At 43.5% G+C, this 12239-nt stretch overlaps 1 protein-coding gene across 1 annotated transcript in view; it reads right to left on the bottom strand.

Annotated features, from left to right (window-relative positions):
- Positions 1-2215: 2215 nt before the first annotated feature.
- The window catches only part of DSCAM (DS cell adhesion molecule), a 628496-nt gene continuing 618472 nt past the window's right edge, over positions 2216-12239 (bottom strand). Inside the window, exon 33 of the mRNA XM_073360366.2 lies at positions 2216-3139. Within this exon, the coding sequence (XP_073216467.1) occupies positions 2799-3139 (341 nt within the window). The 3' untranslated portion in view covers positions 2216-2798. The remainder of the gene's footprint in view (positions 3140-12239) is intronic.

The following is a 12239-nucleotide window of genomic DNA, read 5'->3' as shown; positions in this document are numbered from 1 at the left end:
ATTAAAAACCCAAACAAAACAGCAATTTCTATTTGAACCAAAATGAAAAAAAAATGACAAGTTTATATTAAACTGCTTCCATTTTTCATAGGTGACTTCAAAGTGAAATTTCATATGAAAAATTGAAATGTTTTTAGTGTAAATTTGTAATTTGGAAATTTTTGCTGGAAAAACCCCTGGGTTTTGACCAGCAGTAGTATCAGGTTGGTCAGGTTAGTGGCCTACATGGGGAAATGGTCAACACTAAGACTAAGATTTTGTCATGGTTATTTTTAGTAAAAGTCATGGATAGGTCACGAGCAATAAACAAAAATTCACGGAAGCTGTGACCTGTCTGTGATTTTTGCTGCTTCAGCTTCATGGTGGCTGGGAGCTGTGGGGTTCCCCCACTGTCTGCGGCAGCTGGAAGCTGCAGGGTCACCATATTTCCCAAAGGAAAAATGGGACACCCCCAGCTGCTCCCCTCGTCCTTGGACCCTGAGGAGGGCCCCCTCAGGAGTCTGTCACCTGTCACTGGAACCATGCAGGGAGCCCCCTGTTGACTGTCCCTGGAACCCTGCCAGGGCCAGAGTCCCACAGCCCTAGGGGCTAAAGCAGAGAATGTCACTGAGGTCTCTGTATGTCAGGGATTCCATGACTTCCAGGCCTCCGTGACATAAACATAGTCTTAGTTATCACCCTCTATTTCTCTATTGGCCTGCCACCTGAAAAGCCCTTAGGCCATCTTCATTTTGTCCCTTCTGCTGTACCAACCACATTATTGGTGCTTAGGCCCTGATGTAATGAAGCATGTAAGCACATGTTTAAGTCCCATTGACTTCAATAGCATGTGCTCAAATACTATGCTCAGGGTCTTTACAACTACATAATAAAATAATAAGACATACAGTATGCTACCCCATTATTATGGATATTTTGTCAAAGACAGAAAGACTAGAACACAGAAATAGGAGCTTAGAGATTACCAAGGTTATTTTTTTGTTGTGTTAAATCCACAAACTGTATTGGTTTAATACTTTCTATTTTCTGCAAATAAACAATATTTTCATGTAAGCAAAAGGTGCAATGAAGCTCCGTGAGTGGGGATGTCCTCGGTAAAAAGAGGTCTTTGTCTTCTTAAAAAGAAAAGACAGGTTGATAGAAAGCACATTTCTTACAATTGCTTAGGAAGTAATGCGTACAAAGATTTTTCTGGATGGTTGGAAACACCCACCTTGTCCTGTCATAGGGAGAAGCTTGACTATTCAGTCCTGAACTAGACAAGATAACAGTGGAGCCAATGGAAATGACGCCTACATAAAGGACTCAAGATTTACCCCTAGAGAGCTAGCAAAGTAACATCAAAACACTTCTTGTTACATTTTCAAAATACTAATAAAGGGCCTGATCGAAAAACCTTTTGAAGTCAACAGAAAGACTCCGACAGACTTCAACAGGTTTTGGATCAGGTCTAAAGAGTACACTGAAGATCCAATGCTGGTTTTGTTCCAAGCACCTCACTCCTTTGCAACAGTCTTGCCCGTTACCCCATTAGCAAGGGATCTCTGTCTCAGCAAATACCAATAAATTTTAAAGGCATGTCCCTGCTCTCCTTTCATAGGCCAAACTCCATTCCAAATCAAAGATTCATAGACTCTAAGGCCAGAAGGGACCATTGTGATCATCTACTCTGACCTCATATATAGCACAGGCCATAGGACTTCCCTGAATTCATTCCTGTTTGAACTAGAGCAGTGGTTCTCAAAGCCGGTCTGCCACTTGTTCAGGGAAAGCCCCTGACGGACCAGACCGGTTTGTTTACCTGCCACGTCCGCAGGTTCGGCCGATCGCGGCTCCCACTGGCCACGGTTCGCCGCTCCAGGCCAATGGGGGCTGTGGGAAGCAGCGCAGGCCAAGGGACGTGCTGGCCATCCTTCCCACAGCCCCCATTGGCCTGGAGCGGTGAACCGCGGCCAGTGGGAGCCGCGATCGGCCGAACCTGCGGACGTGGCAGGTAAACAAACCGGTCCGGCCCGCCAGGGGCTTTCCCTGAACAAGCGGTGGACCGGCTTTGAGAACCACTGAACTAGAGCATCTCTCTTAGAAAAAACATCCAAACAGCAAAGTCAATGAAGGTTTTGCCTGTGTAAAGTATACAGGGTGAAAGTGCTGAAATAGTTACTGGACATAAGGAAAACCAAGCACAGCAGAAAGTGATGTAAGCAAAGATCACAAATAAAGGCAGAAGACCCTTTTATTTCGCATAGACAAAATGCAAAGTGTGTCTCATTAAATTATTAAAAAAAAAAGCAAATTGATTTCCCCCCCCTCCACTGACAGCACTCATCCTAATTAACAACAAAACAAAAAGATCGATCAAGGACCCATTTTCTAATTTAAAAAAAAGTGTGCAAACATGACAAAAGACTTTTTGATTTCCCAGATCAATGTCCCTGTTAAATTCACAAATAGGGTGATTTGTTTTCCTTCTTTTTAATCTTGTGTGATGGAACTTCCAGTTAAAATGTTTTATTTAGTCCCCATGCACTTTGTAGAAAATCAGTAAAAACACAAAAGCTTGTGAAGATCAGAAAACTGGACTTCTTTTACCCAAAAATTCAGATGTCCAGTCAGATGAAGCTCACACTCAGACAGAAAAAAAGCAGGAGAGTCTTTGCACTGTCTGTAGTTTGCATTTTTTTCAAATATTTTGGCAATCTTCTTTAATTATAAATATTGGAATTCAATAAAAAAGGTAGCTTTGATTGGTTTTTTTAATTGTAAGTATTTACAGCCACTGTCCAGCCATGCTCTTTTTGTTATACTAGGGTGTAAGATTTTGCGTAGGGATTGTTTCCTTTCAAGTGGCCCCGGGAGTCCAGCAGGGATTCTTGGGAGCTGCTCATTTTAGCTGCCTGTCCTAGCTCAGCCCCTTCTCGCTGAGGTAATGTTGCCATGGCACCAGGTTGCCATGACTGTACTTCTCTCGTGGAGGATGTTTCCATAGGTATCGGCTCCAGAACAGTGGGACGCTTCAGGGTTCGGCTTTTCTGAGGTTCCAAGCAGGCTTGGCCCAAACCCAGGTCTCTGCTAGTGCCTGAAACTCCTCGATTCAACAAAAAGTCCATTCTAAGATACGGTGGCAAATGCATGAGGTCACCTGTGAAGAAAAATATGAAGAGGCACCTCTTAGTTATCTTCATGCAATTCAGTAAAACTGCCTATTTGGCTGATATAGACTCAAGCATTTAGGCAGCCATTTAATCTGATTTCAAAGCAAGACTTCCCTGACCCCGTCAGAATGTTCATAGCACAAAGGCAACAAAGCTGGTCAAAATTTATTTTATTTTGTATGAAAAAAATTGAAGGACTTTTTTCATAATTTATCGTTAAAGACCAAAAAATAATATTTTTTTTGGTTTTTGGTTGTCAAAAACTGGAAGGCTTTGACTACTGAATGTTGAAAAATATTGGTTTGGTTTTCAGTGACACCCCCCCACCCCCCGAATTTTGACTAAAGGCTCCATCTAGCACAAAAATAATTAATTATACAACATTTGGATGAAATAACACTAGGTTACAAATTTAAACACCCCAAAGTTAAAATATAAAAAAGTGAGGGCCCTGATGGTAATCTCAGTGTGCCCTCTTTGCACAGCCTGTACATCTTATGACATCCATCACTGGTCCCCATCACACCACCATCTGAGTGGTAGAGAAGTTCTATCATCCCTATTGTACAGATGGGGAACTGAGGCACAGAGCTTAAATCTGTGGTAGCGCAGGGCATTGAATCTGGGTCTCCAGATTACCCAGGATAGTGATCAAGACACTACAGCATCCATCTTTCTTTCCTTATGGTAGACGTTTAACTACACACACATTCACTTATTAGCGTACACATTAAAAGAGCAACACAGGGATACAAAATACAACACATGAACAATTAACATTGTTCCGTTAGCATTACTATGAACCCTCACTTTTTTCATCTCCTGACTTTTGAGCATTTATAGTTGTAGCCAATAATGCTACGCTGATGGGGCTAGAGGATTTATGACTGCACACATCCTCCCATCATTTTTTTTTTCAGGCAAGGGGCTTCATACAGAGCTAGGGAACCCACTCCCACTCTTGAGTTGGAATACCCTCTTTGGAGCTGCTCTGTGGTCACTGTGCACCACGTGGGGAAGAAGATTTAGCGTATCCTTGTTCTTATGTAGGCATCTGCCCATCTGCTAGCCCTGCTACACAAATCAGTTTAATTTAATCTAATATTGTCTTATTCTTTCATAGACTGACTTGCAAAAATTCAAGGAGACCAGAAAAAAGAAGCAAATTTAAAGCACGTTTCCTTCCAAAAAGTTTTGATGTTGAAGATGTATCCATGGGTGATGATGGTGAGAAATACCTTCAGATCTGGGTTCTTGGTATAGCACGATAATGACAATTCATCAATTTTGGGCATCCACTCCCATCCACAGCCACATAACTGAAGATCTCTAACACTGCACCTCACAGGGTTCCAGAGTCTGGGCTCCAGCCGAAGCCCTAATGTCTACACCGTAATTAAACAGCTCCCTAGCCCAAGCCCCACAAGCCTGAATCAGCTGGCGTGGGCCAGCCACAGGTGTCTAACTGTGGTGTAGACATATCCTAAAAGGGGATGAGAGTTCTCAGAAGCTTATAGTTTTCTATTACAATGCAACAGCAACCGCTTCCAACACCCCATTTCAACTAGAATGGATCTAGATAAATTGGGGAGCAGCATTTTCACATGTCAAAGTACCCCGGTAAATGGAAATAATTCCCTTCAGGGTTATATGTAAAATGACACCCACATTTATAAAATGAATGCATGCCAAGTGTTTTAAGTAAAAGTCTTTTCTAGAGCAAACAATAGTACATAAACCTGAACTGTTGGAAATGGCAGAAATACAGGCTGGTCTGTGTCAGTATCATAAACAGCAGAGGACTTCTTGATACCCTGTTGCAGAGAGAGTTTGATGCAGACACGGTGGCAAAAGGAGAACCCATGCATGGCATTAAGCAACAGGCTGCAACGTTTATTAAACTTTAACACAAGGGAGGGGCGCTACCCACCAATCATCCTTACTCTCCTATACCAGACATGGAGTTGGTTCCAGGACTCCTTACCATATGACCCATAACATGAGGTGGCTCTCCTCAACCTACTGCCCAGGACTCAGCTCTCTCTGAGTCCTAGCACCTTCCCCCTCTGTGAAGGGGATAGAGGGTGCAGCAGGGTGGGGACTGCAGCCCGCAAAGGCCACAAGGTCTCACCCTATCACATGAGCCCAAGGCCCATCACACAAATCGCAGGTCTTTTACTTCTGGGAGAACTGGAGGTCCTGGTGATGTCAAGGAACTATGACGTGATCGGAATAACAGAGACTTGGTGGGATAACTCACATGACTGGAGTACTGTCATGGATGGTTATAAACTGTTCAGGAAGGACAGGCAGGGCAGAAAAGGTGGGGGAGTAGCACTGTATGTAAGGGAGCAGTATGACTGCTCAGAGCTCTGGTACGAAACTGCAGAAAAACCTGAGTGTCTCTGGATTAAGTTTAGAAGTGTGTGCAACAAGAGTGATGTAGTGGTGGGAGTCTGCTATAGACCACCGGACCAGGGGGATGAGGTAGATGAGGCTTTCTTCCGGCAGCTCACGGAAGCTACTAGATCGCATGCCCTGATTCTCATGGGTGACTTTAATTTTCCTGATATCTGCTGGGAGAGCAATACAGCGGTGCATAGACAATCCAGGAAGTTTTTGGAAAGCGTAGGGGACAATTTCCTGGCGCAAGTGCTAGAGGAGCCAACTAGGGGGGGCGCTTTTCTTGACCTGCTGCTCACAAACCGGGTAGAATTAGTGGGGGAAGCAAAAGTGGATGGGAATCTGGGAGGCAGTGACCATGAGTTGGTTGAGTTCAGGATCCTGACGCAGGGAAGAAAGGTAAGCAGCATGATACGGACCCTGGACTTCAGGAAAGCAGACTTCGACTCCCTCAGGGAACGGATGGCCAGGATCCCCTGGGGGACTAACTTGAAGGGGAAAGGAGTCCAGGAGAGCTGGCTGTATTTCAAGGAATCCCTGTTGAGGTTACAGGGACAAACCATCCCGATGAGTCGAAAGAATAGTAAATATGGCAGGCGACCAGCTTGGCTTAATGGTGAAATCTTAGCGGATCTTAAACATAAAAAAGAAGCTTACAAGAAGTGGAAGGTTGGACATATGACCAGGGAAGAGTATAAAAATATTGCTCGGGCATGTAGGAATGTTATCAGGAGGGCCAAATCGCACCTGGAGCTGCAGCTAGCCAGAGATGTCAAGAGTAACAAGAAGGGTTTCTTCAGGTATGTTGGCAACAAGAAGAAAGCCAAGGAACGAATGTGTGGGCCCCTTACTGAATGAGGGAGGCAACCTAGTGACAGAGGATGTGGAAAAAGCTAATGTACTCAATGCTTTTTTTGCCTCTGTTTTCACTAACAAGGTCAGCTCCCAGACTGCTACGCTGGGCATCACAAAATGGGGAAGAGATGGCCAGCCCTCTGTGGAGATAGAGGTGGTTAGGGACTATTTAGAAAAGCTGGACGTGCACAAGTCCATGGGGCCGGACGAGTTGCATCCGAGAGTGCTGAAGGAATTGGCGGCTGTGATTGCAGAGCCATTGGCCATTATCTTTGAAAACTCGTGGCGAACCGGGGAAGTCTCGGATGACTGGAAAAAGGCTAATGTAGTGCCAATCTTTAAAAAAGGGAAGAAGGAGGATCCTGGGAACTACAGGCCAGTCAGCCTCACTTCAGTCCCTGGAAAAATCATGGAGCAGGTCCTCAAAGAATCAATCCTGAAGCACTTGCATGAGAGGAAAGTGATCAGGAACAGCCAGCATGGATTCACCAAGGGAAGGTCATGCCTGACTAATCTAATCGCCTTTTATGATGAGATTACTGGTTCTGTGGATGAAGGGAAAGCAGTGGATGTATTGTTTCTTGACTTTAGCAAAGCTTTTGACACGGTCTCCCACAGTATTCTTGTCAGCAAGTTAAGGAAGTATGGGCTGGATGAATGCACTACAAGGTGGGTAGAAAGCTGGCTAGATTGTCGGGCTCAACGGGTAGTGATCAATGGCTCCATATCTAGTTGGCAGCCGGTATCAAGTGGAGTACCCCAAGGGTCGGTCCTGGGGCTGGTTTTGTTCAATATCTTCATAAATGATCTGGAGGATGGTGTGGATTGCACTCTCAGCAAATTTGCGGATGATACTAAACTGGGAGGAGTGGTAGATACGCTGGAGGGGAGGGATAGGATACAGAAAGACCTAGACAAATTGGAGGATTGGGCCAAAAGAAATCTGATGAGGTTCAATAAGGATAAGTGCAGGGTCCTGCACTTAGGACGGAAGAACCCAATGCACAGCTACAGACTAGGGACCGAATGGCTAGGCAGCAGTTCTGCGGAAAAGGACCTAGGGGTGACAGTGGACGAGAAGCTGGATATGAGTCAGCAGTGTGCCCTTGTTGCCAAGAAGGCCAATGGCATTTTGGGATGTATAAGTAGGGGCATAGCGAGCAGATCGAGGGACGTGATCGTTCCCCTCTATTCGACATTGGTGAGGCCTCATCTGGAGTACTGTGTCCAGTTTTGGGCCCCACACTTCAAGAAGGATGTGGATAAATTGGAGAGAGTCCAGCAAAGGGCAACAAAAATGATTAGGGGACTGGAACACATGAGTTATGAGGAGAGGCTGAGGGAGCTGGGATTGTTTAGCCTGCAGAAGAGAAGAATGAGGGGGGATCTGATAGCTGCTTTCAACTACCTGAAAGGGGGTTCCAACGAGGATGGCTCTAGACTGTTCTCAATGGTAGCAGATGACAGAACGAGGAGTAATGGTCTCAAGTTGCAGTGGGGGAGGTTTAGATTGGATATTAGGAAAAACTTTTTCACTAAGAGGGTGGTGAAACACTGGAATGCGTTACCTAGGGAGGTGGTAGAATCTCCTTCCTTAGAGGTTTTTAAGGTCAGGCTTGACAAAGCCCTGGCTGGGATGATTTAACTGGGAATTGGTCCTGCTTTGAGCAGGGGGTTGGACTAGATGACCTTCTGGGGTCCCTTCCAACCCTGATATTCTATGATTCTAAGATTCTATGGGAACTGTTCATTTTATTCTCTTACCCACACTGGAAACCGGCCACAAGTTGAGATGGATAAACAACTCTACCCAAGTACCTCATGTAGGTAGTAAGCATGATCCTACTTAACCCACAGTGGCTTGAAAGTGCTGTGAGGAATGCAAAAATCTCACTGGTTCTCTGCCAAACAGCCCATAGGAGAAAAAAATCCTTCCTGACTCCCTAAACAGGTAATTGGCAACACCTGCGGCATCTGTCAGGCTGGGTTCCCATTCCTAGTTCGGGTGGGTAGGGTGGGCTGCTGGAATAGAGCCGAATAAGGCTCCACATGGCCCCTGAACTGGACTAAATTCTGGGAGGTGGGGAATGCTGGTCAATCAGCACCCCTCTCCTTGAGCTGGCCAATGGGTGCCAAAGACCCCACTAGAAGGAGCTACATATTATGCCTTGGCAAGTTCCTCCCACCCTTGCTACTGGGACTGTCCTGGCCCCATCAACTGATGCAGGAGGGTGGTATTTTTGACTAATCAAACTGAAAGTTGCCCAATACCTTAAAATAAAGCAGATTCTTTACCTTGTCCTAAAAGTAAAGGCAATGTTATTGTTATCTAAAAGATAAATAGCTTCTAATCTATTCATGATTTAAAGTCACAGACAGAAAAATTGCTGAGAAGTTATATTTGGACAGAATCACAGTTTATTCCTGTGGATCTCCTGCAGGCACTGTCTGGCACCATATGTTTTATTCTAGTTACATTTCCAATACAGATGTACAGTACACTGTATTTAACCCCCACATAGTAGGATGTAGTGCAAGTCTCAGGATTCAGCTGACATACTGCAGCATCATTTATACAAGAACAGGAAAAACAGTGTGTGCCCATAATCATACGGTTACCACTCAGAAGATGAAAGGCAAATTGTCAAGGGCCTAATAATTACTACTTTACATTTCTCTGATACCTCATCCCAAAGCAGTTTACATGTACATGAGTCATTTTAACTACTGCAGGACTGCACCCACCACCAGGGTGAAGTGCACCATCACACAGCTACACTGCTCAGCTGGTAAGGACAGGAAGTGAACAACAGTGTATGCAACTGAAATGGGAGGAAGGCTTATGGTAGATGGCACGTAAGTACCCATACAGGCCCTTGGCAGTCACACCTTTATGCTTGCAAACATTTTGAGGTTATTAGCCATCAGGACCTGGGGTTTATGTTGCTTCGGAACAATGACACACTCAGCAGCACAGAGCCCTTTAACACCATGTTGGAACATTGGTTCCATATGTTTCAGGGAACGAGCGCTACCTACTGTACTGAATCACCAATACCGTTTTGTGCAGCAAGGGCCTTTTCCCTGGAGATCACCGTCATCATAGTAATGCTTTTAGCATGCTTAACTCCTACAACCCACAGCGCAAGACGATATAGCTCTACCACTTCATTAAGAGTAGAATGGAACTGGTCATGTCTTAAATATGCCATACAAACTGGCCATTTATACCTTTTGCTGCTTGCACTATATGTTCCCCACAATATACTTTATGTAACAGTAACAAGATCAGAGTGAAATCCAGATCTTGGATTATTGGCAGGCCCCAGATCTCATATTAAATATGCATTTCAATCACTTACCACTTTGCTGCTTCCTGAGACTAGTGGATTAAACATGGATTGTAAAAAAGAAACGTCTTTTAACTTCATATAGTTTAGGATTTTACTTTCAAGGAGCCGGATAGAAAACAATATATATACACACATTTGAGAGCTTTCTGGACCATATGAAAGAAAAAGGGTTTCTCTAAATCCACTTCTGCTAGGAGAGTCTTTAATCTTTACAAACAATATGCAGTCATTTTTATAGTAATTTGCATATGAAGGGGTGCACAATTTTAACAGGATTGTATTAATACATCACAAAATAAGAAGTGCAACTAGATACAACCTATATGGAGCTACTATAAGGTGGATGCATAACTGGTTGGACAATCATTCCCAGAGAGTAGTTATCAGTGGTTCACAGTCATGCTGGAAGGGCACAACAAGTAGGGTCCCACAGGGATCGGTTCTGGGTCCGGTTCTGTTCAATATCTTCATTAATGATTTAGATAATGGCATAGAGAGTACATTTATAAAGTTTGTGGATGATACCAAGTGGGGAGGGGTTGCAAGTGCTTTCAAGGATAGGATTAAACTTCAAAATGATCTGGACAAACTGGAGAAATGGTCTGAAGTAAATAGGATGAAATGCAGTAAGGACAAATGCAAAGTACTCCACTGAGGAAGGAACAATCAATTGCACACATACAAAATGGAAAATGACTGCCTAGGAAGGAGTACTGCGGAAAGGAGTACTGGGGGTCATAGTGGATCACAAGCTAAATATGAGTCTACAGTGTAACGCTTTTGCAAAAAAAGCAAACATCATTCTGGGTTGTATTAGCAGGAGTACTGTAAGCAAGACACGAGAAGTAATTCTTCTGCTCTACTCTGCACTGATTAGGCCTGATTGGAGTATTGTGTCCAGTTCTGAGTGCCACATTTCAGGAAAGATGTGGACAAATTGGAGAAAGTCCAGAGAAGAGTAACAAAAATGATTAAAGGTCTAGAAAACCTGACCTATGAAGGAAGATTGAAAAAATTGGGTTTGTTTAGTCTGGAGAAGAGAAGACTGAGAGGGGACATGATAACAGTTTTCAAGTACATAAAAGGTTGCGAGGAGGAGGGAGAAAAATTGTTCTTCTTAACCTCTGAGGACAGGACAAGAAGCAATGGGCTTAAATTGCAGCAAGGGAGGTTTAGGTTGAACATCAGGAAAAACTTGCTACCTGTCAGGGTGGTTAAGCACTGGAATAAATTGCCTGGGGAGGTGGTAGAATCTCCATTATTGGGGATTTTTAAGAGCAGGTTGGACAAACACCTCTCAGGGATGGTCTAGATAATACTTAGGCCTGCCTTGAGTGCAGGGGACTGCACTAGATGGCCTCTCAAGGTCCCTTCCAGTCCTATGATTCTCCAAAATCCCCTAACACAGTATGCAAAGTTATCTTGGATTTACCCTGAACACTAGCTATTTTGTGTGATGTGCAGATTTTCATATTGTAATGAAGCAGCAGTTTTTGTAACAAGAAAGAAGCATCATTCCCTGCAACTTCTAAGATAAACAGATGATTAAAAGTGTTGAAAAAGAAAACTTTCAAGAATCTAACTCCCCCCTTACCCCCCTCGCTAGGACTGGAGCCATATCACGGCATGAAAAAAGTCTTTGATTTGTTAGAACTAATATTTCTGACTGAAAAACAGTCTTTGAAATATGACCACAGGGGTCCACTTTGGCTTCCTAGATCAAGGGTGAGGGTATTTTAAGAAGATTAAGAAGGATGGGAGAGCCATGGCTACAGAAATAACATGGCAAGCTTTCATTTCTCATATTTCCTGATACATTGGTCTATTTGTTTTTCAGTTTGTTCCTACCCTGCCAAAGTTGAATTCAGTTGAATGTTAAATTTTTCAGGCAAAGCATTATGAAGTTTTAAGATGGTTCATTGCCTTTGATGCTCTAATTACCTCTTTTCAGTGCTGTGTGCGCCTTATTAGCAATGAAAGCAAACCTTTCAAATGTGTAAGCAGGGCAAAGGAATACGTTTAATAATTTATGCATTTAGGCTTAATTAGTACAAAAACCATTCAGAATCTATAGCTTTCTGAGGGGTTTAAAAATAAGAGATATACTGTCTGTGGAAAAATGGAGTATGTACATCAATAATAATCATCCATTCAAATATGAACCCTGCAATTTAATTGAGCATTGACTTTGTCCTTCCTTCTGAGTGGCAAAACCTCTACAGCAGTTGAAATAGTCCACGCAGTACATGTTATGAAGTGATATCTTCTAAAAAATTTAAATAACCAAATACTGTGACTTCCCTACACGCATTTATCATTTACAATATCCTTTGCCCAGAAAAAGGATGTTTCCTTAGGCTGTGACTGCACTGCGAAAAAGGTGTGTTTTTACACTGAGAAAGTTAACTTGATGGAAAATCCTAGCTGAGATGGGTAATTGGTACCTTCATGCAGCTAAGGGAGGTCAGATCCAGGC

Source organism: Lepidochelys kempii, chromosome 1, assembly GCF_965140285.1.
Source record: "Lepidochelys kempii isolate rLepKem1 chromosome 1, rLepKem1.hap1, whole genome shotgun sequence".
Classification (NCBI taxonomy): Eukaryota; Metazoa; Chordata; order Testudines; family Cheloniidae; genus Lepidochelys; species Lepidochelys kempii.
Note: the sequence above shows the minus strand (reverse complement) of the source record. Positions and strands in the feature narration are given on the sequence as shown.